Source organism: Hydractinia symbiolongicarpus, chromosome 15 (genome assembly GCF_029227915.1).
Source record: "Hydractinia symbiolongicarpus strain clone_291-10 chromosome 15, HSymV2.1, whole genome shotgun sequence".
NCBI classification, from domain to species: Eukaryota; Metazoa; Cnidaria; class Hydrozoa; order Anthoathecata; family Hydractiniidae; genus Hydractinia; species Hydractinia symbiolongicarpus.
The window spans coordinates 691,308-719,202 of NC_079889.1; the positions used below are offsets into that span (position 1 = coordinate 691,308).

Sequence of the window (27,895 nt, forward strand, 5' to 3'; positions counted from 1 at the left end):
TGGATAACAAAATAATATGATAATGGGAGAATGTCCAACGTGGAAGATTTTAATAAAATAATGGTCTAAAAGTCATCAAAGGGCTATTGAAAAAAAATTCCCAATATGGTTTTATTAGTGCGGTGGAGAGATTGTTTAATAAATAAAGGCTACACCATAGACAAATAAATTGAATATTTCTAGATATTTTTTTAATGTCTTATTTTTTAATCCTAAAATCAAAATAACAGAAACACTTTTACAATGTATTTTTAGTTAGTAAAAGTTTGTTAAATCTCGTATAACAAATTTCACCCTAAAATGTATTGAACAGAAAATAAACTTTGTTTTTTTACGGAAGTGGCGTCCCATTACTTGATCTTTTGGTCGCACCGTTGGTTCAACGTTGGATTTCATACCATGTTTCCCATCACGCTCCCTTGCAGCAACTATTTTATGTGAAATTTAATGATATAAATGATTTTAATTTCAATAAAGCTAAATAAATCTTATGATATTATTTCTCCTAAATATTTTGACACATTGGAAAGCTACGATATTGTTATGTCACGTGCTTGTTGTAGTGACATCACATACCATCCCACATTGAGCAATCACTTTCGTGGAGGCGTAGCGTTGAACAGATTGGTTTGCAAATTCCACCCCTAAAATAGAAAGACCAAAATAAATTTTTTAATACCCTTTATTCAACGCTAGCTGCCTCTTATGTTTAAGCCAAGTATTTGTTACTAGTTTGGCTGTTATTTATAATATATACATACCAATATGTACAACGAAGACGAGGAAATGGAGACAAACGAGTGAGTTTTTGACTTGATATTTTGTATTTGTTTTGTGTGATTTTATATGGTTTGTAATTTGTATGTTCCTATAAGTGCTAAACACTGTTTGGATTGGTTATGTTCTCAAAAATGAGTTGCTTTTTCTTGGACTAGGCTTGATATGAAGTTTTTCATGGGCAAGTGAATGTTTATCATATAGCCTCGGGTTAACCCAAGCCATGTGAGGGAAATTGGGGAGATGGCACATTATGTGCGCCGTTTGATGTTGCCTGAAGTTGTCTAGTAGAGCGCGGGCCCTAATTGGGTCTACTAAGCTCAAAAAGAACATTAAGTACTCTAGGACTCGCCATATCTAAGCCATGACTTCTCCTGGAAATAATAGACAGGGTATATATATCCCTCGATATTTGTGAGGCTAGCCATGTAAAATATGCACATCTAACAAACAACTTTTGAGTAGGCCAGTCTGGCAGTCAGAAAAAATTGCTAGCTAAGTGAATACTGCTTATTTCCCATACAGCTCCTAGTAAGCAGAATAATAAAGTCAAATTGAGTAATAAATGGCTAGTCGACTTTTCAAATAAAATTTGCGCTTTTCGGCTGATAATTCTAGAACTTGCCCGAATAATTCCTAAACTCGACCGAGTTATTCCACGAGGGTGCCGATAAACCACATACGCCGTAAAAAGTGCGGGCGTTTTCGGGCGAGTTCGGTATTCTGAAAAATAGTCGGGCATAGTCCCGTACAATGCCTGAAAAAAAAACATTCACCACAAATGACTCTCGAAGAATTATTTAAAAAAAGTATGAAAATTGAAATAAACTATGTGGTGGTTAAAACAACTGTTTTTTATGATTTTTGATAAGATTTACTTGATAAAAAATTTATATATAAACTTTATTAACTCCTTTCTCTTCAAACGCATTCTTTTAACTGTTGTCTGCATGTTTATGTTACAAGGTGTTGTATTTTTGGGAATATTCCGTGCGTAGAAAAGGAAGTTAAGATGAGAGAGTCGTTATACCAGTAAACTCTCAATCATCGCGTTTGGGGTTCACGACTTAAAACGTCAATCCTGAACTTAGCCAAGCAACTTTTTTTCCCAGCAAAATATTTTACAAAATTAACCAGATGAAGTGCGGCAATACACAAAAAGTAGAAATTTCAACTGACAACTGACACAGTAAAGCTGGCATGCATTTTCTCTTGCATATGTATTTTTTTTCTTCAACAACTATCAGTTTGGAGTACAGTAAAGCTATGTTAAATACAATGGAAAACATAAGATCTTGGATGCTTTATTATCAAAAACTACTTCATTTTCTTTTCTTGCGATTGAAAAACACTAAGAACTTTTCAAAAGCTTGGCAAGGTTATAGTATATTTTCTGAGATGAACTTTGATAGGAAAACCATAAGCAGCAAGCAAACAAGAATCAAGGATGTTAAAGTTCAAACAACATAATGTAAACAAAAAGTATTGAAATCATCTACAGACTCCTTAGCAATCTACTAAGCAACTTTAACCCTGTATTTCTAAAATCCCATAGCAACCCCAGCCCTGAACCAAAAAGTAGGGTTGCTTATAAAAGAAAATACGTACCTGTAAAGTTAGGTAAAGCTGCAAATTAGGCTATGATAGTCTAAAGCTATACAACAGTCTATATTTAGGGAATGTGACTTCCTTACTCTATAAACATGGCTTTTGTTGCCTATCACTTTTCTGTCACCCCCAGCTATTTTAAGCTAAAACGTTCTAATGACCTAAAAAAATATTTTTTAAAGCTTTTTATGTGCTGTAAGACGATATTATGTTCAGTCATAGTTTTGATTAAGAACGCATGATTGCGTCATGGCTTCTTTGTTTGACAAGCATAGTTACATCTGAAAGGAGGCTAAATTTCCGGCAGAATATCTTCAACATGGCTATGTATAGCTTAAATAGGCTATTTCGAACCTATATACAAATCACTAAAATATATACCAAGGCTGGACTAAAAAGTATATATGTTTGCCATCACCCAGGTGAGGGATTCAGCACTGGCCCAGTTGGTTGGTTGGTCGGCCGGTCAGTCAGGATTTTATTTTATTTTTATCTTCAAAGCATGTCTATCTACGATATATTTTTCTTTTATTTAAAAGAATGTACTAAATAAGCGCCACCAAAAACACAAAACTTATGAATCCCGCAATACAAACCGGTCGGTGTTATTACGAAGAACGTATAAGGTATAGAGAACAATAAAGTCGGCCCCTTACCTTCATGTTGACACTTTTATGCTTGGCTGGTGCATTTACACTGAGACTCGGATGAAAGTCGGAAGACCATTTGGATCCATGACACAAGTCAGTCCGACCTTCATTGTCACAGAGGATACTGCGAGAAGAGTGCGCACCAATGCAAGTTAAATATAACCAGAATTTGGGAGAGGTTAGGTGTCCTGTACCTTAATACAGCTTTCGGATAAATGTTTTTGTGATGTTATACCTTAAATCTTTTTTAAAAGGGAAAGAGAAATCAAAAATGTCTAGAAATTTATTTAATGCAAAAAACATATAGTAAATCCTCTTACGGCCATTAATAAATTAATTAATAAAGAGAGTTAATAAAGAGAAGGGAATGTTATGAGAATGGTTAGGTGGATGTGTAACGCCAGTCTGAGAGACAGAAAGAGTTCAAATGAGCTAAGAAGCAGGCTAAGTCTCCGTAGAATTAAAGATGTTATCCAGATAAGAAGATTGAGTTGGCTGGGGCACTTGAAAAGAATGGAGGAGGATAATTGGGTAAGAAAGTGAAGAGACTTGATAGTTCCTGGGGCAAAGCCCAGAGGCAGACCAAGAAAGACTTGGCAGGAGGTTATAAGGACAGACTTAATACAGAGGAAGTTGAGTTTAGATCTAACACAGTCTAGATCAGATTGGAAAAGGGTCATTAATATACCCCGTCCAACCCATGCTAGCATGGAAAATGGACGTCAAGCCGAGAATGTGGATGATGATGAAATCTGCCAACACATCATCACGTTCAATGTTGTTTCAACTTTGCTTTGTTAATACGTTTTACAAAATTTATTTTTTATCAGCTTTTGTTTTAAGGCCTGCAGAAAAAAAATTTTTTTTGTAACGGTGGCCCAAAAAAATGTTCTACCCGGCGCTATATTATTGACCCAGTCGGGCAACGCAAACCCAAATATTTTTAAGTCCAGCCCAATATAAGTTTAAATTATGATCATATTATAATGAAAAGGGTAGCTTGGAAGAATTATTATCAGAGGTTGCTTAACACTGAGTTTGATTGGGATGAGGATAATTTGTCTGATGATGATGTTGTATAGAAGGACCAGCTATGCAGATCAAGACAGAATAGGTAGTGGAGGCTATAAGGAAAATAGGGATTGGCAAGGCTGCAGGAGTATCAGGTATTGTTGCAGAGATGGTAAAAGCATCTGGATATATTGGAGTTGAGCTTATTACAAGTCTTCCTAATTAGATTATAAAGCATGGTGCTATTCCCAGTGAGTGTCAGTCGTGTGTAATAGTAAATTGTTTCAAGGGCAAGGGTGATGCATTAGAAAGAGGTAACTGCTATAGAGGTTTGAAGTTGGTTGATCAAGTAATGAAAGTTATTGTAAGAGTGATTGATAAGTTACTTAGAGAAAGAATTGATATAGATAAGATTCAATTTGGTTTTGTTCCAGGGCGTGGCACTACAGATTCTACAGAGACTACAGAAAGAATCTCTATTTTGCCTTTGTAGATTTAGAGAAAGCTTTTGATAGAGTGCCACGTAAAGTTATTTGGTGGGCTATGAGAAAATTAGGTGTGGATGAGTGGCTAGTTACGATGGTACAGTCTATGTACAGCAATGCTAGAGGTCATGTCAGGATTAACGATTCACTTAGTGATGAATTTAGTGTAAATGTTGATGTACATCAGGGTTTTGCACTTAGTCCTTTGTTGTTTGTTCTAGTCTTAGAAGCGCTGTCGATGGAGTTCAAAACAGGTTGTCCATGGGAGTTATTGTATGCAGATGATTTGGTTCTCATAGCAGAGTCGATGGAAGAATTAGTTAAAAAGTTTGAGAAGTGGAAGAAAGGACTAGAAGAGAAAGGGCTATGGGTGAACACAGCAAAGTCTAAAGTCATGATTAGTAGCATTGCAGCCAAGTGTGACCTCGTAGTTGGAAAATGGCCTTGTGGAGTTTGCAGGAAAGGGGTTGGTAGTAACTCAATTTTTTGTCAGACTTGCAAGCATTGGGTACATAAGAAATGCAGTAGTATTGGTGGAAGGTTAAGAGCTGACAGCCAGTTTGTATGCAAGCGTTGCAAAGGTGAGATTATAGAGAATGAAGTGAAATTTCCAGCTTCAATGATGTACAACAGTGGCTTGTCTGTTACTTATAGGTGATATGTTGTTGGGCAGTGAAGGGGGTGTTGGAAGAAGTGTTATTTGCAGGATAGGTTCTGCTTGGAAAAAGTTCAGAGAGTTACTTCCTTTGTTGACTAACAGAGTCTTGTCAATTGAGTTAAAAGGTAGGTTGTATGAGGCCTGTGTAAGAAGTGTTATGTTGTACGGTAGTGAGACGTAGGCAGTGAAGCAGGAAGATCTTGACTGTTTAGAAAGGAATGATATGAGCATGGTTAGGTTGATGTGTAACGCCAGTCTGAGAGACAGAAAGAGTTCAGATGAGCTAAGAAGCAGGCTAAGTATCCGTAGAATTAAAAATGCTATTCAGAAAAGAAGATTGAATTGGCTGGGGCACTTGGAAAAAATGGAGGGGGATAATTGGGTGAGAAAGTGAGACTTGATAGTTCCTGGGGCAAAGCCCAGAGGCAGACCGAGAAAGACTGGGCAGGAGGTTATAAGGACAGACTTGATACAGAGAAAGTTGAGTTTACATTTAACACAGTCTAGATCAGATTGGAAGAGGGTCATTAATATACCTTGTCCAACCCATACTAGCATGGAAAACGGACGTTAAGCCGAGAATGATGATGATGATGAACTAAATTTTAGAATATATCTACCAATATAATTTCTGAAAATATGTTTATATTTTTAATGTTATTATTATACAAATGTATGTTGGCCTTTCAGATCACACATCTTGTATTCATGTTACAGGCACATGCGGATAAATTATGTTTCCAAAATCAATTTAAAAAAACCCATTTATTGTGGATAGTGGAAACAACTCAGTTGGCTTTTTTTTTCTTTAAATAGTTAGAAATACTTATCCAAACTAAATAAAATTTGATACTTTTTTATTTTTGGTAAAAGGCAATTTAATCAGTTGTTATATAGCCCAGACTGACCGTATTTTTTGTTTTTACTTGCGGCTGCAGCATTATTATATATAGCGGGCCCCACGATAATGATATACAGCAATATAAACTTTGTTCAGTACGATTTTTATAATTTTTTGAGAAGTGTGCAACCTTTTTATGTTAACTTAATGATAATTAAGAGTAATGGCTATTTTATGCTTGTTTGACGATTATTTTAAAGAAAAATGAGAATAAAAAGAAATTTAAGCTTTATTAATAACTAATATAAAAGATATAAAAAAATCCTTGACAACAATGGAATAATCTTTTTACGTAATGATTTCTATCATCGTTAGCATTGTAAAAGTACAAAGTAAATATAAGTTCACCTTCCATAGTTTTATTTGATTTTTTTGGTCTCACAACTAGTCAAGAATTTTATAGAAACTCTACTTACCATGTCTTAGGTTGAAATTCCCAGCTGTGAACATTGCTGTAAATTGCATTATGTTTGTCCCACTTTAAAACAGCATCCCCTGTGCAGTGCCCAGGGGTAATTTTTTTTTGTTTATTTAATCATTTAACTCTGTAAAGCTCAGTTCCCACTACACATCTAAATGGCGTTTATCTTGCTGATTTGATTTTTAAGTGTCCTGCCCAAGCTATATGCTCATTCACCAACAAATTTCTGCATATTTTTCACATATTTCTGCATTATATTCTTCACAATATAATGACAAGAAGTTCTAATCGCAAAATACTTCTAGTGTAAATATCAGCAGGTTATTTTCTAGATCACCCTCTATAACTGAGGTTTTTAACATAAGGTAGTGATTAATGCTAGTTAGACCGATTGACCCAAAAATAACTTCATTGCCCCTAAAAAAACTATTTAAGTTGCCTTTACCTAAGGCTGAGATTTAGGTCAAATCCTAAGTACTAGAGACAAATTACATAACAGTTTTTGTTCTAGCTGCAGACATTTAAAAACACCATTTGGAAAATTTCATTGTTTATTATGTTATCTTTTATGACTGTATTTCATTGGTATATATGTGCAAAATGGTCACACACAGCTTGTTATCAACTGAGAATAAAATACATGTTGTATTTTATAAGAAACAAGATGTTACTTAACATGAGGCTGAAGTTATAGGTACTTTCAAAGTTGCAGAATATTCAGAAATTAATTTGATGGATTGACAGGGGTCTTGCAAAAAATATTTTCATTCGGATGCAACAGGAAAGAAAAAAAAGATTCAGAAAATTTCCTTTTCAAGTTGAAAAATATCCAGGCTGAAGAATTTATACCACTCTCAGCATTAAAAGTAAAAGTCTGGTTAGAACCCTAATCAGAAGTAAAAGCATTAAACGGTATACCACTATGGTATATCATATTAAATCTTTGTTCTCACTATGGCTTAACGTGGAATAATGGGAGTTAATTTCATTTCATTAAAACAATGCTTACAAGAAAAAGTTACTGCATATCGTAATGTATATTTCTATGGAAAGACAAAGTCTTGGATAATGTTACTGTTTAGTAAGTTAACTTTAGGAGACATGGTTCTGTCACTTTATTCCATGTATGTATTCTGGGATCCTTTTCTTTGAAGTTGCAGTACCAGATATATTTTAAGGCCTATGATTTTTTACTCATGGTAAACTACTTCTTGCAGTAATCTAAACACCAAAAGGTTCTAATTAATTTGTTTTTCATTTTAAATATTAATGTAATATACACCAAATAAAAATCAGTGTTTTCCGTGAATGTTCTCAACCTGTGTCACCTGGAACCTGGAATTAAGTTTTTTTATTCCAAACCCATGGCTTAATTAGTTTTGTTAATTTTGTGAGTTAATTTTTGCTTTCTCATTCTAACTTGGGTTAACATGAGTTAAAAAGGGTTAAGTTCAGTCAGACGGCAAATGTATTAAAAATTTAAAATAGTTCTAAATCAGTCCCCGGAGCCATTTCAGTGTCAGCGTTACGGAAAAACTTACTTTTCGTTGAAGTTAACTATCATTATCGTTTCTAAGTTCCTGAGAAAATTTAGCCATTTAAAGGAAAATTTCTTACGATTGAAACAGTTTAGAAAAAATGTATATGCTAGAATTGGCATCAAATTTTTTATCCTGTCTGAAGAAATTGGGTATGACCTTCTAAAAGTGCGGTGCTGAAATATTTCACCTAAATTTATCCTGGCAAGTTAAAGGAAAAATTGTAGGAAATTTATTTTTATACCCTACTTCGATTACTGGCACTGTTTACTGGTAAAGTACTCACAATTAAATTTTTAACCAATTTATTCCTTAAATTAAAAAAATGCTTGTTGATCTTTTTCAGTTTGACAGGCAACAACAAATTTTGGGAAAGTTGGTTTGAAAATAGTCAAAATCGAGATAATAGCTACATGCCTGATTATTACAGTGACAGAAGCCTTGTATAGCTGCTTTTACTTTAAACCATTTACTAGATAGTTTATAAGTTTCAGATAATTAGGTAAACATCAGACACATAAAGTGCACTTCAGAGACAGAGTGTACTTCTGGAGTCCTGACATATAATTATTTGGTCATAACTCTCAGAGTATATATTACGAAAGATTTACTCCTCCCATCATCAGACATTAGGACGGGGTTATAATACTATGGACAATGTTGTGGAATTCTGTGTAGTTTTTAAAAAATGTGGTTCTGTGTTATGGTTTTGAGACTTTTGCTGATGATGTCAGCATGATTTTGCTCTCGGATCCGACTCATCTAAAAATTTTTTTAATATTTTTAAAAAATAAAGACCTTTCAAGAACTTTGAGATTATAACAATCATGCTAAAATACCTGAAGGTATGCTTAAAGCCAGACTGTTTACAGAATGTGTTTTTATTAGGACCAACAATGATGTGTTAGAAAGTGAGGAGAGGGATGCTAAATCCCCAAGTGAGGACAGGGACTGCAAGTCTCCCACTGAAGCCTCTTATGGTGATGATGAATCGAAAGAGGAGGAAGAACCAAGAAGACGGAGAACAAGGCGTAATGTAAGAGTTGAAGAAGGTGAACTATTTAAGACATTCGTCTTTTCTTTTTAACATTTGTGTGTTTATTGGGATATATAGGGGTTAGGGAAAGTTACAAAACTTCATCAGGGCTCTTAGCATTCTTGCATTCCCGAGAAACCTATGATTGTCATGAGATTTTTTCATAATAATCCTGCAAAACCTGAGATTGTTGTTAGATTTTTTTTGTTAAAGCATGTGCTGTGGCTATTATTACATTGTTTAAGAGTTCTATCCAAGGATCTTTTTGTGTGGAAAGAGTCATGTTTTAGGATAAGAATTTGCTGTTTCTGTCCTTGTATTTTTTCATCAGCAGAAAACTATAGGCAAAAATAATCATATTTATAGGACTTTATTGTGGGTTAAGATCGTAGTGTGTAAAAAAATGAAAATGTATATTAGGATTTTTATGTTGTTTGTTCAATGAAAGGTTACCCAATGTCAACAAAGCCAAATATATTGCAACACTGTGCTATTGATTGTGTTTTTTTAAGGGGATGAAGATGATGTCATCGAGAAGAAAGGCACCAGGCGTGTGACGCGTCAGTCGTCCTCTGAAGATGATTTTACAAGTTCAAGAACAAGAACTTCAAGTGGCACCAAAACAAGCACTGGTCGAAGAAAGGTCTCCTCCTCGGAAGATGAAGTTGCTGCTACAACGGCAAGACGCAAGGTATAAAAAAAATTTTCAATGCGATAAGATTGTACACGTTTTGACCCATCAAAAACTTAACAAAAAAATATTGTCTTTTATTTACTCATATTGATATCTTAGAATGAGGATATGTTTTGGAAAAGGAGTAAAAATCGAGCTTTTACGTGTGAGTTTTAATTTTTCAATTCACCAATAGGTTAGTGTAAAAGATCAAACAAAATCTTTTGAAGGACACTCGTCAGGCTCAGACCACGCCGTCACGTCATCAACAACAAAACGTTCGTCATTTACCAACCGACGTGCCAATACTGTTGCAACAAGTAGTGAAGTGACTTCAAAAAGAGAATCATTCAGCAAGGACCGTGCTACATCAGTCGAAACAGAAACCTCACCAAGGTATTAGTCTTCTTTATTATCAAGTGATATGTGGCATACATCACATAATAACTTAGAACTTTTGACGTGTTGATTTTAATCACCTATTTTGACATTTCGTCTGGACAACTATATATCAGAAACATTTCATAATAGTCTGATGTTAACATCCAAGACCACAGCAATTAAAACTACATTTATTTGGACTAATTATTTGTGTACTACACTGTGTTCTATGCTGTACAAAAAATTTATACACCAGACTTCAGAGACTCTTCACAATTGACGTCAATTATAGTTTTCAATTTTAGAATTCCGGTACTTAATCATCATAATGTGACAAGACCCATGGAGAAATTTCTAAAAATAAAATTGTCATAAAGATTAAATCGAAGCTATGTTTATTAAGTTAAACAACACCAATCGAGTAGAAGACACTTTCAAGTACAAGCTAGTCAGTTACATTATTGTGTCAAACAACACCAATCGAGTAGATGACACTTTCAAGTACAAGCTAGTCAGTTACATTATTGAGTGAAACAACACCAATCGAGTAGATGACACTTTCAAGTACTAGCTAGTCAGTTACATTATTGAGTTAAACAACACCAATCGAGTAGATGACACTTTCAAGTACGAGCTAGTCGGTTACATTATTGTGTCAAACAACACCAATCGAGTAGATGACACTTTCAAGTACTAGCTAGTCAGTTACATTATTGAGTGAAACAACACCAATCGAGTAGAGGACACTTTCAAGTACTAGCTAGTCAGTTACATTATTGAGTGAAACAACACCAATCGAGTAGATGACACTTTCAAGTACAAGCTAGTCAGTTACATTATTGAGTGAAACAACACCAATCGAGTAGATGACACTTTCAAGTACTAGCTAGTCAGTTACATTATTGAGTTAAACAACACCAATCGAGTAGAGGACACTTTCAAGTACGAGCTAGTCGGTTACATCATTAAGTTAAACAACACTTTCAAGTACAAGCTAGTCAGTTACATTATTGAGTTAAACAACACCAATCGAGTAGAGGACACTTTCAAGTACAAGCTAGTCAGTTACATTATTGAGTTAAACAACACCAATCGAGTAGAGGACACTTTCAAGTACAAGCTAGCCACTTTTGGTTTTTAACCCTATCGTTTTGATAGCATTACCATCGAATTACAACTGACGTATTATGCTGTGGTGAAATGTCAGTGTTGCGAAAGTTTGCTGTGTAATAATTGTCAGCTATAAGCCAAGATGTAAGACACCACATGTTTAGGGTAGCCGGAGGATTGGTGAAATCTGAACGTTTATTTGAAGTTTAGTGTCCATTTATTTCATATTTTTAAGATAGATTTATATGGTGACAGTGAAGCAACTGAAACATTAGCAAATCGATTCAAATAAACAGGCTTTGACAGTAAACAGACTACAAGCAAACAAAAAAAAAAAAGAAACAAACAAACAAATAAACAAACAACAAAACAGTAAATATAAAAAATTGGTGCAGATATTTTCATGCTGCCTTTTGTTCGCAGTCATTATTTTTTACCATCCGTTGAATTTGTTATGTAAAACCTTCACTCGCTGTCAGTTTCATAATATCCTTGTGTTATGTACAGGTTGTTTAAAGGGCTCGCATGCGCAATTAAATTTACGAGAATCTGTTATAGCTATTCTCTATTCTTGAAAAGGATATCCTAATTATCCGTGTGTTGTTGGTAAACTGTCCTTTTATGGCTGTTCTATTTATAGACGGCTGTCTAGGCGTGAGTCATCAGAACGTCCAGCATGGTCCTCCTCCACAAAAGTTGATCACGGTCGCGTTGAAGCGCACACAATGAGCAGAAAAGAATCAACCACCCAGAGTGAGAGCGACGAGCCGAAATCGGCAGCGCAATTACGAGCTCGTTTCGAACAGAAAGGGAGAGCGAACTCAAAAGATGGTCATAATAAAACAAGAGCGGTTGGAGGATCAACAGGTTAGTTTATATCGTTGTAGAAAGTTCTCTTTTTCTAACCTGTGGCAGTAACTAGTGATACACACGCGGATTGATTTAAGCTAGCCAGGAATCTAAAAAAAAATTTCAACAATAAGTCGGGGAAACGTAAAGTGATTTTGTAAATTTTTTGAAACCCAAAGAAAATTCAGGAAAGTTTGTTGCGTAAAACTCAACTGTTAATTAAAAGTTGCATTCATTATTTTGTTTTCATAATAAGCAATTTTACTTACGCGTAAAAAGAGAAAGGAAAAAAAAGGAAAAAGTTTGAAAATTGACGAGTCTTCCTGTTAATGAACATTTTATACAGAAGTAGCATTTAGATTCTCTTATGTTTTCTACACTGCGTTTATCAGTTATCAATGTATTATCAAGTGGTGTGTTGCATGGTCAAGTCTTCACATCTCGATTTTTTTTTAAGCAAATCACCCTGTTATTTTAAGCCATTTTCCAAATTGGTGATAAGTGTTGTGACCACCTCAAGTAGAGTTCATTGTAGAGCGATTATTGACAGTTATTTTTGGCTTATTGTTTTCGACTGTCATTAATTTATGTCATTAATATACGTTATGAACTGAAACTTGCCATATTAAAATCATTAGTTTTTGCTAGGGTGGCGAGGTAAAGTTTTTAATTGTATTTGTTTGTTTGTTTTATATATTTATATATTTATGCATTAATTTTTATGTGTATGATTATCTCTATGTTTTATTTTATTTCTCAAGTTAGTTAGTTTGTTTGTTTTTTTGTTTTTGTTTGTTTGTTTGCATGTGTTCACATGTTCGTTTATTGTTTCTTTGTTTTTTTATTTTCTTCAAGCAAGTTTGTTGTTTGTGTATGTTTTGTTTTTGAAGCACAACGGAACATGACTTACAACGAAACCTTTTCTCTTGTTATTACTAAAGTAAAAGTTAGAATGAATGGATCAAGTTTCGTTAACAAAATGTAAGCAATTAGGAAATTATTAAATAACTTTTCAGTTAAAGATACATTGTAAACTTTGAACAGCTCAAAACCGGATTATTCATTAATAAATTGTAAAGAACACATAAAATCATAATACTGTATTTGTGGTCCAATGCTATTTTTATGAAAATTAACACACCAGGAAAAAAATATGTGGAAGATTTTGTTTAAACATTACAAATGCATTTTTAAATGGGTGTCTCAATTGATGACGCAATTAAAAAAATATTCTGTTTTAGTGCGAACAAGGATTATGCGATACAGTGTGGTTATTACTTTTGAGAACTTCTGGAAATGGAATAAAACTCCTGGGGGAACTCCGTAATGGTACTAATTTTTCGCAGATCGCAAAGGGTTTATTTTTGCGAAATTACACGTTTATTATTCTTTGTAATGAATATGACGACGGTTTTTATTTTTCACTTAGTTGTAATGAAATTTCACTTTTTCCCTCTCAGCTAAACATTCACGCACTATTATTTTTTTGCTGGTATTAATTTTCGCTAATGGTATACCGAGGAATATTTCTGCGAATTTAAAATAATATACGCAAAAATTAGTGGCATTGCAGCAGCCACTCTGCTATTAAAATTGTTTATAGGTTTTTGTCTCATTGAAATTGCTGTTTTTGTACAACCATTTTACTGCTAAAAAAACAGACAAAAAACGTTTGGATTACTCCTACGAAACTCACGAGATTAACTTAATAATTGGTCCACCCTGTATTATCAGACAAAACTGTAAGATCCTGTTCTAACAACGCCTCTGAGGAAACATTCTAACATGAAAATCTCATTTTAAAAGGCGAGCTTCATAGACACAACTAGCTATAACGGAATTAAGTTAAGCATTTCTGGTTGCTTAGCGCCTGTAAACATACCCCACATATACATTAAAATCATCTTTGTATTTATAACTTATAACGCTTTTGTAAGGCCAGCAGTCATCTGCAGGAGGGATTGTGTTTGATTTACTTGTAAAGTTTTTCCCTTATAATACGATGTGTTGTTTAGCACAAGACCTTTCTATTTGTGTGATAAGTTCTAGTTTCATATATACGACCATTATACTTCAGTAGTTGATTTTGTACTTAGTGTTGTGTTGTTAATTTCTGTTCAAATGTCTTCTCTATCTGTTATATTTTGGGTTTCATCTTGAAAGAACGCTTCTTTTTATTATTGTACTTTTGATAAATATTTATTTTTTAATGCTTCTTATTCTCAATTCTGTGCTTTTCCAATAAGCAAACATACTTTTTACCTGAGAAAAATCGATGTACTGGTAGAATGATGGAAGGATTTTTGATTTGTTTGACTTTTTAGTGCTTTCTATTTAATTTTTAGTTCTTGGAGAAGAATGTGTGTCAGAAAAAAATTGTTTCTTGCCTTTCTGACCATGTTTCTTAGATGTTTGTTAGTTTTTTGCCAATTTTAGCCTATGTTTTTTGTATGCATGTTTCTTGTAAAAAAAAAAAACGTGTATACCATGAAATTTTTATATTATTTATGTTCGTGAATCTATTTACGTCAATATTTCAGGAGCTGCAGCTTTAAAGGCACGTTTCGAGTCTCAAGGAACGTCGTCATACAAAAGAAGGACCAGCTCGTCATCGGGAAGAGACAGAAATATGTCGACAGATGACGAAGATGGAGGCGGACACAAGAAAATGTCTACGCTGTCACTGAAAGCACGCTTTGAAGCGAAGGCTGCTGACAACGCTCCGGTGAAGAGGAATTTTATCGTAAGTGAGTTAGTGATAAAAGTTTAGACTGTACAATTTTATTTTCGGATCATCGTTAGTTACACATTTTTTTATAAATTTCAGCGGAGGTTACATGTGTTTACTTTTTTATGTTTCTGTTGTTTCATAAGTTAAGGAAATATATAACAGATTCACGGATGGTGATGAATGTTTTAGGATTTGAAGAAATATAGATAATGTTTAAATATCACATTGTTAAAAGTTAAATCTCTATAATAATACTAGCCGTATTATGTCTGTCTGTCCGCAAGAAAAGTGTCGTGCAACGGGCACTCGAAATGTAATTTAAAGACGAGCGAACCTGTCGATTTTTCCACGGGCTACCGACTAGTTTCAAGTCTCACATTAATCTTCTAAACACCTTTTGCCACTCAGTAACCTTTCTAGATGGACCATGTCAGAAGTCATTTCAGAAGCAATATATTTCTATATATATGTGTTTAAAAAGTACCATAGTGTGATTCGATGAATCTGCAGATATGAGGGAGTTTACTACTGATGAACACAATCCACAAAGGATCTCAAGGGTGTACGATATCAGTACCTTGTCGGTAAAAAAAATAGGTGCGACGCTTGAGTGTGAATTTTTTACAACAAATTGCAGAAAGAAACGAGGCAAAAAAATGATAATATTCAACATAAGGTGAATCAATGTGTTTTTATATTCCAAATTCCATGGTATTTATGAATTATTGATGGCAGAATCAAGTGAATTTATATTTAATTAACTAAGCATGTTAAAATGTTCCTTCCTTTTAAAACACTTGGTTTCTACGTGCTGGTGTGATTAAAATTGTAGAGTTCACTTCATTTTCATTAAGCAGACAAGAAAAGGGGGACCCGGGACCAAGGGACCCAAAAGGTGCGACCAGGAAACCTAGAATCAGGACTCCGGAGGCAGGGCAAATTTTGGATGTCGCAAAGATAAGTGTGGCAAGTAAGGGTTTGTTTATATGAGCTTTGTTGGCGGGCAGTTCAGTTTACCGCGATCTCGCTTGTTCTTCATTTTCCTCATATATTTGCTCATCTGTTTATATGGTCAAACGGGCTTGCTCGCGAGATCTCGTTTTTCAGAGGCGGGATCCCGGTAGGTGGGATGAACATTTTCTCATATAAGCTTTAGCAAAGCGTTCTAGTTGGTTTCTTATGCTCAACTAATTAACATCTTTTGTTATGAAAAGTATTTCTTTTGCTCTACATTATTTAATATTTTCATTGTTCAGAGCCAGCATTTTCATATAAACACAAGTTAAAAGCCAGCCCAGCAAAAGTGAGCCAGCGTACCTCCATATTAACAACCCCGGAGGCATATTTCAGAAGACTTTGTAATGTTCGAGTTATTCCTGAAAAATATTGACACGGAGGTAACGATAGTAAAGATTTTCCTAATTCGCTAAAAAACAATTTTAGATGGTTGTGCAATACAAAAGTCTGTAAGGCTTTAACCATATTTGCAAGGAACTCCTTTCGACTCCTACACAGTGCATTGTTCTTTGTCGTGTTAGCCTAGTTCACTAAACTTTTTTCGAGGATATTGAATTGAATTCAACTCCTCATTTCTTCGATTTCCCGATGGTACGAAATATCACTCAAGATCTTCTAGCCATTCCTTTTTTTCTTGTTTACACTTTTGATGTGTTTTTTTTTCTGTACACATTTTCTTCTGTGCTCATTTCCTTCTGCACATCTGTCTAGGCAACAAGTGTCGGCTTTCCGTTGCCAGTTAGGTATGATCGGTATACGAAGGAATAGTCTGTATAGGCATAGCTGGACGCATACTCCGAATGAAGCACCTAACCTCACCTTTCCTATATCTTATATAGAAATTATTCTAGTCTTAATAATAATTCTAAATTCTAAAAATAACCTGCGTCAAGGATCCTCCTAGGTAGAGATTTCGCCAAAAATTGAACATTTTAAGGACTCACTCAGCCTAAATTTTAGGTAGAGTTGAATGGTTACGGAACAGTTTTCCTTCTTTTTATTGGTATGTTTTGAAAATAATAAAACGCCAGCATCATCTAATTTTTCCAATTCTTAAGGTTTTTATCATCATTAGCCAATTCGACAATATATATCCCTATATTGAGAAGAATACAAATAATAACATTTGAGGCTGTTAAGAAATATACACATCCAGCCCCAGCTGAAATTTACACGTTCTGAAAAGAAAATGAAAAGCGTGTAGCGGTTCGCTTGTGTGACAACCGGGTTAACAAGGAAACGCGTATCACGAAAAAGCTCTTATATGGAGAAAAACAAAACACTTACGTAAAACGTTGATGCATTTTTAAAAGAACATTCAATTACACCCAAATCTCTCACTTATTGAACTCACCCGTGGAGATTCGGATTCGATATCATACGTTTGTCTTAGACGAATGTGCTAATTAAGACTCTGCTACAGAGAGTGTTTAAATGTGAGTGAGATGGCAGGTGTGAATAAATAATTAATAGGGACGAACTCTGTCAATTTGTTTCTTTCATTATCGCTTATGCTCTGTCAGAATTAACTTAACCTGAAAAGTTTCAGTGGAGAACTTACTTTCTTCGTTAATCTATACATCTTGAAACTATAACTCCGTGGAAATGACCACCGTAGCTGACATTATTGCTGATGTAAGTAATTTGTTAATGAAATCATGCTCAATGTAGTTCCATAAAAGGATGGTGTCGAATGTAAGAAAGGTGTTTTAGTGCAAAATTTTAAGTTGTTTTGTTGTTGAGTTATTTGTGTTAAAGGGGATTTTCACTAAGCGAATTCACCGGCGAAATGTTTCTGAGCATGCGCAGTTTTGTTTGTTTTCATTTTCCTTCAAAAAATTCGCTTTGCCGAAAAAGTAGAAACAGTTCCTACAGGGGGATTTTCACGAAGCGAACTGAACGGCGAATTGTATCTGAGCATGCGCAGTTTTGTTTGTTATGATTTTGCATCGAAATATTCGCTTCGCTGAAAAGTAGAAACAGTTTCTACTTTTTCGCGGCTAAAGGTTTCGCTGCTAGTTTTAGACCAATCAGAACGCGGTTAACCAATGTAAACAATGAATTTGACGTCTAATTTATTTTGTCGTGAAAATTAAAAAGCGAATTCGCCGTCGAATTCGCCGTTCAATTCGCTTCGTGAAAATCCTCCTTACTGCTTAGCTTTTGTAACTAATCACAACGCAATAATCAGTGTTTATTCTCAAGAAAAATCATCACTTGAAAGAATTTAAAGTAAATGTCTGCTTTATAGTACCCAAAAGAGTGCTTACATTCAGTATTTTAAATTCGCCACATGATTTTCGTTTCACAAAAAGATATTTCGCAGCTCATTTGCCGCCGAATTCGCCATTCATAATTCGCTCGTTGAAAATCCCCCATTACGTGAATGCATAATTGAACTCTGCCTATTTTCGTTCCTAAAATCATTTTACGCATGATTTTTGCCGCTATTCTACAACTTATGAAGCCGAATAAATTGAGATTCTGCATACTATAGTTTTCTTGTTTACATTTTGTTTGTGTTGATTGAATTTTGTTGTCATTGCTTTTTTCACAGTTTGATTATTAAAATTATTTACCCAGGATAGCCTTTCATTTCCTATTGGTACTGCTTTCGAGGAGGGTCGTGCGATGGGCGTCCTAGTGCATTTAAAGCTACCATTCGAACTACGAAAGTCGTGCAAACACAGCTAAGATATCAATCCTATTCTCATGCTGAGCGCTAAGCTGAAAGGATCGATTCACACTTTTGTAGTTTCTGGTATGACTCGGCTGGGGTTTAAACCCAAGACCTCCCGCACTAAACGAACGCTATACCACAAGATAATTGTCGATAATTGCCTAAATAAATTTATTTTGGCAATTATTCGTTTTATTTAAGTAAAGTTGTTCGATACTTCATCAACAGTGTTTAAATCTCTCTCCTCTTCTCTGTTAATTACTTAGACCCTGTCATGACCAAGAAATTTTAGCCAAAATTGTGTCAAGATCTGTAAAAAATACACCTAGCAGAAATAAAGGGCGTGTTTATAGAAATGTCACAGGCTCTTGTAGTGATATATAGCCTTTCGCTATAAACCTTGTTAATAGGCTTCATGTAAGTTTACTGTAAACAAGCCAAAATGGCTATTGCACGAAAATAGATGTTCCATTGAATTCTGTGCACCCTGTGACTAGCTATGACATTTTTTTCTTCTTTAGATCAACAAAAACCGCACAAGTTCGGCAGCACGAAAGTTCAACAATGCTGCTCCCGCATCGAACAAATGTGCTGTGTGTAACAAGACAGTCTATCCAATGGAGAAGTTGGAAGCCAACAGTATCGTGTACCATAAGTTTTGTTTCAAATGCACCACATGTAATCGAACTGTTGGGTAGGTTGGGTTCATGCACTGTTCATACGCGTTTTTTACTTTATAAGAAAAAGTTTTATAAAGTAAATAAGCCTCAAAAACCTCGATATCTTTCAAGAAAATCCCCAGCCCCAGCCCCAACGTGTTAAGATCCAATTTTTGGAGACCTTGATATTTACATATACAGTTTCTAAATCACCGTGATTTAAAAACACAACACAACAGAATTAAGTTTCGTTATCCCAGTCAAATATACATTTAAAAAAAATTATATCCTAAAAATAGTTGATAAAAAATAAAAGGTGTCTCAAATAAAATACATAACTATAATGTTATTTACAACTAGATAAAATATCGTAGTTATTTATAAAGAAAACAAAGAAAAATTGAGCTCATGTCAAAAAACGGATTACCTATAAAAAAAACAAGTAACCTGAAACTGAATGCCATTCCGTGTTTACTTAGCTACCTTTGGCAGTTTTCCTCTTTCTTCCCCACTTCATATTTTAAGGAATTTCAAAATTTAGTGAAATCTTACGGAGATAGAACTTTTTTTGCAACTGCAGTTTATACGATTTTTCGCGAATACTTAAATTCACCAAAGCAGCGCAAACTAGCGAAACTCTAGTGATTATTTGTTCGGCAAAAAAATAGCAAATAAATCGAAGTGTAGATTCTTTATACTGTTTGATCGAAAAATTCTAATGTTTTCGTATTTTGTTTCAGGTTAGGTAGCTATGCTGCGTTGCAGGGTAAAATTTATTGCAAACCGCATTTGAAACAGCTCTTCAAATTAAAGGGTAAGTTTATATAAATCCAGGAAAAATTTAATCATGTTTTTTAGTTTTGTTCTGTTTCTCTATTTTAATAAAAATGGTGTTAGGAGACTTCTTCCTTTTTCTTGAACCTTTGCAATAAGTCAATGCTCATAGCCAATAAGTCAATTAAAGAAATTGTTCCACATTGCACTGGATATTCATAAAATCCAGAAATGGAAACTTTCAGAACTACTTTACTTTCAATACTTTGCTCTATACATTGCATAAATCCTCCATGTTAAAGCCTTATCACTGAAATGAATCATGCGAAAAGCGTACAAGCCGCTTACCATACGGTCCATTTTTTAGAAGGGCAGTGTTTTTAGCCTACATATTCTTACCAATCAATAAAAGTGTTATTGAATACAAGATTTATTTTTTTTACAACAGGCAATTACGATGAAGGTTTCGGCCGTGCACAGCGTAAAACTGATTGGATAAAAAAGGACGAATCGGTTGATATCGCCGAAGAGAAAGAAGACGCCATCCTTGAACAGTCGGACAAACAAAATGTTGTGGTCAATGGTGACGAGATGCACGATGATTAAGCGTGACCATAGATATATTTTATTAATTATTTTGTTTCAACATCTGTTGAGAGACTAATCCTAATGTGATGTCATTGACGTGACAAGCTCATACGTTAATGACACATGGGCGCTGCAAATTGAAAATGTGACGTCAGACACATGTATATCGTTAGGGCTGTGGTTCCGTCTATAGTAAATTGGTTGTACGTTGGACCGAAAAATTATATATATAATTATATAATAAATAGCCCCTAAACATAGTAAAGTATCAAATCGCTACATTTTAAATAACTTTTGTAATAGTGTGTCTGGGTTTCTTTATTAATTTTAAGTGCTCCTGAAGCCAACATGAGCCGGATTGTTTTTTTCAACAACCGGACTAGAGAGTCAGCCGTATAATCTTTCTTTTGAGTCTGTGTGTAACATGGCGTATATTTCTCAGAGAGAATTTTTAACAACGTAAAGAACTAGTTTTTGTTTAGTGTTGTCTATTATGTTGCAGCTGTTACAGCCTTAGGTGATTATATATATTAATTGATGCAAAAATATTACTACTTTGAATATAGGAACCAATTGGGTGAAGTTTATGAGCGAACTTTGCAAGTATTAAAGAAAAGTTTTTGTTGCGAGAGGTAATTGTCATAGATAAAATCTTGAGTACTGAAATTAACCATGGTAAGTCTGTCAACGTATCCATGGTCAACAGCACTAAAAATGTGAAAGAGTTTGAAAAAGAAGCTTAAGTTTTTACGTGCTTTTTTGTCTATGGTTGTATATGTTTTTTAAAGCGTTTAAATGTTTGCTTTGTGAGAATCTGATCATTTCTTGAGCGAGGTATTGTGATGTGTAAGTTCGCCATAATGTATACGCACCTTTACTTAATTAAAGCTTACTTTACTCTTGAACATTTTTTGGGAGTAAAAAGTTTGTAGTATAAATCTACCTGTAGAAATTTGTACCATTCTAGCATTTTTTAAGAGTTCAAAGTTTGCATGTTTGTTTATTAAACTGTTTTTGTGCAACCAAAATTCATAATGTAATTTTAGGCGCGTGATTTCGTGAGAAGAGAATCGGAAATGTTGGGGCAATTCTAGGCATAATTGATTGCACCCATGTTCAGCCTGCAATAAAGTAAAAGTTAAATAAACCCCCTGACTTTTTTATATTTTGACTTTTAGATTTCTTTCTGTTACTCTATTGATAAGTTACCTTTTCCTATAATACAAGCTTTGAACTAGATGTTGCCAGTGAGATTTAGGTTTCGGAGCTTATCTAACAGTGGTGTGATGCCTCCTACTGCTGATATAGCCATGTTATAATTAGCTTGCTAAATATTTAAATTATGTTGATTAGTTTATAGTGATTTTAACTTGATTTTTCTTTTATGTTGTAAAACTAAATTGTTTTTTTGTTTGTTTTAAAAATGGTGCTTTTAATAGTTTTTTTAGTATTTTTCAATGATGGAAACAAGAAAATAAATGCGATGTTTTTACGTAAACCAATTTAAAAATTTTCCGTTTCGTCTCTTGGAAGTGATAGAGTTACTCCGAGAACAAGGCGCATTTGTCTCAAAAAAACCACCCCGAGACAAAAAAATACTGGGTTAGTGTCCAGCGGGGTTAAGTCTACTACTCCCCATCCTTCCCTTGAAAAACTCCGCCCCTCAAATATTCGGGCGCACATTTAAGCACACATGAACTTAGTGTTTTACCATAATGTTGCTCAAAATGTTGATGAAAATGTTGACGAGAATGTTGATCGATTTGCCCTGGGCTTAAAATTACAGTTGACTCTCCCTAATTCGAATTCGCACGGGGAAAGATTTGTTCGAACTAGGAGAGATTTGAATTATAGAAAGTCTCTGTAATTCGAACTTTCAGCTTCGAAGAGTGAAAATTCGAATTACAGAGAGAAATTACGTTAATTTCAAAATCAAGAAAAACATAATTCAAGTTTCATTCAATCTTTATTTTCATAGTTTACACAAAAAAGATACTCTATTTCAAAAATTGTTGAATATGTGATTGCTTTACATTTTTCACCGCCATTAGTTCGACTTTCGTGTAAGTCACTAAAGTCGAAAACCAACAGCCGTTTCGTAGCCCCTAAACACACAGGAAACAGTCCGTCATTAACACTGGGCTGAGTGCTTAGTACAGGTATAGATTGTCACACATTCGCTATAGGTGTAACACATTTTTCCAAAAATACTATATTTATACGAACTTCGGCGTAAATTAAAACAGGAAACAGTGTTTTATTATCTTGTGCAACTAAAACAATCACTTAACAATTTTATTTAGTGGAAAAGTTTTTTAACCGTGGAATATCGAGTGAACCGCACAGAAAATACATATAGTGTTTTGGCTCTAATTGTTGTTTTGAAAAATAACTTGCCCACAACTTCAGCTGAAATAAAAACACATTTCACAACCCGTTATTATCTGGCCATAGGAAAAGTCAGTCAACCTTTTTATTTTTTTAGCGGAATATGTTTTCGTGGAAGTTTAAAAATTAGTCGTAACACCGGGTGATAAGCGTTCAGTATATACAGGTCAACCATGTCGCACAAGCGCTTAGGCGTAATACCCTTTTTAATCGCAAGTTAAATAGTAGTTTGAATACAGGAAACAGCCTGTCATTTAACCCGTCCAGTCAAAAAAATACTCAACAATTTTATTTTGCGGAATAAGTTTTCATAACAGTAATAAATGCTCATTTAACATAAGATTACTATAAACTTTCGAAAGTTAGGCCAAAATTTGCGAAAGTTTATTTTCTTAACCAAGCCTACATGTTTTTTTTAATAAGCATGACATACGCATCCGCAGGCTTTAATTTGGTCATAGCATATACTTAGCATTAAGTGAAGCCTAATAAAATATTTTGAACTTTTATGCTTTTTGATTCGTGAGGAGTTTTTCTTGACAACAATACAGTTTAAATTTTCTCATCTACAGCGTTACTGACCGAAAGCTTCCTAGTGTAAATATATTAAAAATATTCTAAGCGATAAAATGCATACATCAACTTGGAAATCAAGCTTCTAGCGGAAAAACAATCGAAATCAAAAAGTTGATTTTTATGAACTTTTAAAATTTCAAGTTAGATGTGTTGAATCTTTTTTCCATTAAGTAAATTTTAAGGCTGGAAAAGCACTTTTTATAAGAATTTTCGAATTTCAATTGCTTATAAAAACATGTACTTTGGTTGGCGATAAAAAATCTCATAATAATTCGCGAGTTCCTGAATTTAGTTTTTGGAGACACTGATTAAAATTTGTTGACCCAATTTTAAAATCAACTCGAAAGTCAGGCTAATGTCGGAGATATTTTACAAAGCGTAAAAGTGAAAGTGTGGCCATCTTGGGGATCGGTAGCTCAGTTGAGGATTTTTGAAGCTCAAGTCACTGCCCTAAACACTGTACAGCCGCCTATGCAGTCCTTCCTTAAATTTTATTAAAAACTTCGTATCACCCGACATTCGCGTGAAAATTTAAAATGAGGCATATTTGTAAGCAAATAATGGCTATATCAACCTCCTTTGTTGATGAAGTTCCGTAATAACGGCTCAGGGGCAACAAGACCCTGGGAACTAGGCTGGCTTAATATGAGGCAGCAAATGGTTTCCAATGACCGCAGAAGCCTATTTCAATAAAACGTTAGTACAATTTTTTACTTTATCATAAATTAGTCGTAGACTCACTTGCGATCGCATAAAACCTTGTTTCACTTATTTTCCGGTTTTAAAATACAGATACAGTGGAAAATACACAAAAGTATAAAAAGATTTCTTCGTAAAGAAAGAACTCCACTAAAGATTTCTTCGTAAAGAACTAAATACATCAATTATTTAGGAATAAATTCTTACAATGACAACGGTTAAAAAGACAAAATTCATGACTAGTACGGTTTTAAAAGTAAATGATCGTTATTTCATATACTTGACTTCGTGCAATCTGAAATTATGGTTTATTTGGTCTTTAAAAGAAAAACTGACGAGCTTAAGATGGCGAAAAAAGACATCGTAAGAAATACTTTACATATCACATACATCTTTTACATCGTACAAAAATTTAACACGGTCATAATTTCAACGAATTTGTTAGATTATTGCAACTTTACGGGAAATTCATCGCACACGACTTCCTGACTTTCGTCGCCATGGAATTCCCACTTGACAAGTACTTGAAGCTAAAGTAAAATACAAAACAATAAGATGTGTGTCAGGGATTAAGCCGAGGTAAGCTTTTCCACATTTAAATATCCCAAAGCATATTGTTTGAGCATGACGGAAGATTTGTGATGCATCGAAGATCAATTCTGCGAAATTTACTAATGGTTTCCGATTCGCGAAAATTACTTTTGCGAAATATATAAATGCACATTCGCAAAAATTATTTCTGCGGAAATTGACATTTTCCGAAAAGACCTAAATATATATAACAACTTTTTATAATTTTCATATAAAGTTTTATAAAGATAAGCAATAAAATTTTGTTCTTTAAGATAAAAGCATGCATTGGTTTCACTTTGCCTCACAAAATTGCATGAACTAACGATTTTTGCTATTCATGTCTGCCTGACGTCTTCCCTAGTTTAGTCTGTTTTAAGCAATATATAAACAAAATCTATGATATAACGAAATATATGATATAAACAAAGCATAAATGATTTACTTACACTTGGGTACTCTGATTTCACTGGTAAGGAATAATTAAAATGGTACAATTTGCCAGGCACCAGTGGGCATGTTACACCCGATGTTGTGCACGCATCATCATGATCTAATGGAAATGGTATCCATAATGGTCCAATTTTCCCTTTCACGACTGACTTTAATGTGTTTGTAGCTTTCGTCGGAGTAAAATCTATCATAATATTAGTACTTTTTCCCTTGTAAAGAATACATGGTTCTACGTCGCATGGTACAATAGCGATATTGGAGACAGTTGCAGCTAAAAAAAAGCCAATAACCAGTGCCTAAATTTGGAACAGTCTTTATACAAATATACAATGTTTTTATGCTATTTTTAATATCAAGATGAAAACACTGAAGTAGCCCTCGCATGACAGCTTGTATGAACACATCTAACTTTAAAATAAGCACCACACTTAAAAACTTAAGAACATTTTTCAATTATTAAGTGGTTTAAAAAAGGGCATGTTCCAGATAATATCCTTGCTAATATTTTTATGGATTTAATTACTGTAGTAAGGATTAATAATTATAAGCATTAAAAAAGAAAGAAGATTGCCAAAGAAAAATATGCAATTTTTCTTTAAGTTATGACGCTGAATTTATTTTGAGTGATTTTCTGAAAATGTATAAAACCGAACTCTTTTGTATACCCTGTTAATGATATACATAAACCTAATAATTTAACAATTTTTTTTCTTCAATTTTTTTAATATTACAAGAATTAGTCCATATGATTTTATTAAAAAGGAAAAATATTGATCGAGCCCCTCTTTACAGAATAGCACCAATCATCAACATGTGTTCCTTGTGTTTAGAGGAAATACAAGTGACCAAATCATTTGCCATTCACAATTTTCTTCAAAGTTATGTGCAGCAACAATGAAAAAAATGCATTTCTTGTTGATAGACAATAGAATTTTTGACATAATGTGTTTTCTCTACGTCAAGAAATTTTGTGTTAGTTACCCAACTGACCTTATTTTTAATGCCTATTTTTACACTCTAATTTCAGGGTTCGAATGACTCTAACATCAGATATTTTTGAAATTCCACATCCACATAACATAGGTGCTGTGTACTATAACCAAAAAGTATGTTTGTGTATTTTTAAATTGCATGCAGGCCTGTATGGCAAATGCTTATAGCACAGCCGTAGTGCAAGTGAAGCAAGTTTCACTTCGAAAGCCCTATTCTTGGTAGCAAAGTTTACAAAGTGCGCTAAGATGTAGAAACTCTTTTATGCTTACCTTGGATGTTTTTGGTTATTCTTATATATCAGCATTGTATTTTAAGCCTCTCAGGTCTTGTTTTGTGGCAATTTAATAAGGATTCAAAATATCCCAGCCAAATACAAGTCTAGTGGTACGACTTATTACTAGTGCCTAAATGTAAACAAAAATATTCCAAAAAAGAGCCTTCTTGTACTTCTTGTATGCTTCGCTACCAAGAACATAGGGTTCAAAGTTGAGCTTGCACCACTTGCTGGAATATTAAACATGGCTGCAATAATACGCCATTTCATAAAATGCACCATATAGCCAGAAGCAACAATGTTAAGTTCAAGCCTAGCTGATGTGCTGTATAGTGCTAGATGCGTTTTCCCTAATTAACCTTCCCTTTAATGCAGATATTTGTAGTTCTATTTTGGTCTACTGTAAATTTTTTATATAAAAGTGTTTAGCTAGCAGCTATGATGTGTTTTCTCAATTAAAAAAGTGATATTTTAACCAGGGTAATGGGCCATTTGACCCTTAGTTAGGACTATATAAATATATATATTAAATCTAGCTACTATTTTTTTATATCAATACTTTTCAAATAAATAATAGCTAAGCTGCAATACGCACAGTTTACAGAAAAAATAAACATACTTGATTTTTGATCAGGACAAGGACCAAATTTGATGTTTTTGCTGCTAACTGAAACGAGTACAGTTACAAAACACAACAAGAGCACGTTTTTGATCATTTTTGAGGATTCCTAAAGTAAACGCTCTCAAGTTACCTCCCAGCCAACAACAGTTTGCAATGTCCTATACTTTGCACTTCAATCGCTTTTATCGTCACATGGTCACATGACGACTAAAATCGTACCACCATTTTTAATTTGGAATATGCAACGCTCCCCCACGGAGTCTATAATAGAATATATAAATAACTAGTCGTTAGCCCGTGGAAAAATCCACGGGTTCGCCCTCGCTGCTAAGCTACGATTTTGCGTGACAGACAGACGGATGGACGGATGGACGGACGGACGGACGTATACGGGCATTATAATATAGATTAGGCTGCCGGCATGGCTTAAAATTAAAAATACTTCTTTCTTGCTGAAAGAACACAACAAACCTGGATAGGAAACATCATTCGTCGTGATTTTTTTAAAACTTATACGTGGACTTGACACCTACGTGGGAACAGGGACACATTGTTTTATAAGAACAATTATTTAAGAACACAAAGCCTCAGATTTTGCCAAAAATAAGAACAATATAAGCGCAGCTCCAGGCTCAATCATTGTTAATTATAGTAGCTTCATTATAGGTTCAAAAAACCCATCGAGACTGAATTCTGGGGCTGTGTTATTACTTAAAGAATAAAATTTGAACAAGTCAGGCTGCCAAAGACTCAAGAAAAGCTGGCTGACATGT

General features: G+C 34.2%; 2 protein-coding genes across 2 annotated transcripts; one reads left to right on the forward strand and one right to left on the reverse strand.

Annotated features, from left to right (window-relative positions):
- Positions 1-573: 573 nt before the first annotated feature.
- On the forward strand, positions 574-22,045 carry LOC130629278 (LIM domain and actin-binding protein 1-like). The gene is made up of 9 exons (XM_057442425.1): positions 574-800; positions 8,938-9,101; positions 9,598-9,776; positions 9,955-10,154; positions 11,890-12,116; positions 14,639-14,841; positions 19,048-19,220; positions 19,926-19,999; positions 20,408-22,045. The coding sequence occupies exons 1-9, from the start codon at positions 766-768 to the stop codon at positions 20,563-20,565; spliced, it is 1,413 nt and encodes a 470-aa protein (XP_057298408.1). The 5' UTR covers positions 574-765; the 3' UTR covers positions 20,566-22,045.
- Positions 22,046-24,349: 2,304 nt separating this feature from the next.
- On the reverse strand, positions 24,350-27,301 carry LOC130629286 (NPC intracellular cholesterol transporter 2-like). Its single transcript, XM_057442433.1, has 3 exons — positions 27,120-27,301; positions 25,230-25,504; positions 24,350-24,740 (listed from the first exon to the last, which is right to left on the reverse strand). The coding sequence occupies exons 1-3, from the start codon at positions 27,214-27,216 to the stop codon at positions 24,657-24,659; spliced, it is 456 nt and encodes a 151-aa protein (XP_057298416.1). The 5' UTR covers positions 27,217-27,301; the 3' UTR covers positions 24,350-24,656.
- Positions 27,302-27,895: the final 594 nt, after the last annotated feature.

Excerpts from the sequence above, each read along its gene's own strand:
- LOC130629278 (XM_057442425.1), top strand. The coding sequence starts at position 766 with ATGTACAACGAAGACGAGGAAATGGAGACAAACGA. Across the intron at positions 9,102-9,597 it reads TAATGTAAGAGTTGAAGAAG|GGGATGAAGATGATGTCATC; the intron begins GTGAACTATTTA and ends TGTTTTTTTAAG. Across the intron at positions 14,842-19,047 it reads CGGTGAAGAGGAATTTTATC|ATCAACAAAAACCGCACAAG; the intron begins GTAAGTGAGTTA and ends TTTCTTCTTTAG.
- LOC130629286 (XM_057442433.1), bottom strand. The coding sequence starts at position 27,216 with ATGATCAAAAACGTGCTCTTGTTGTGTTTTGTAACTGTACTCGTTTCA. Across the intron at positions 25,505-27,119 it reads TTGTCCTGATCAAAAATCAA|CTGCAACTGTCTCCAATATC; the intron begins GTATGTTTATTT and ends GCTTTTTTTTAG. Across the intron at positions 24,741-25,229 it reads TGAAATCAGAGTACCCAAGT|CTTCAAGTACTTGTCAAGTG; the intron begins GTAAGTAAATCA and ends ATTTTACTTTAG.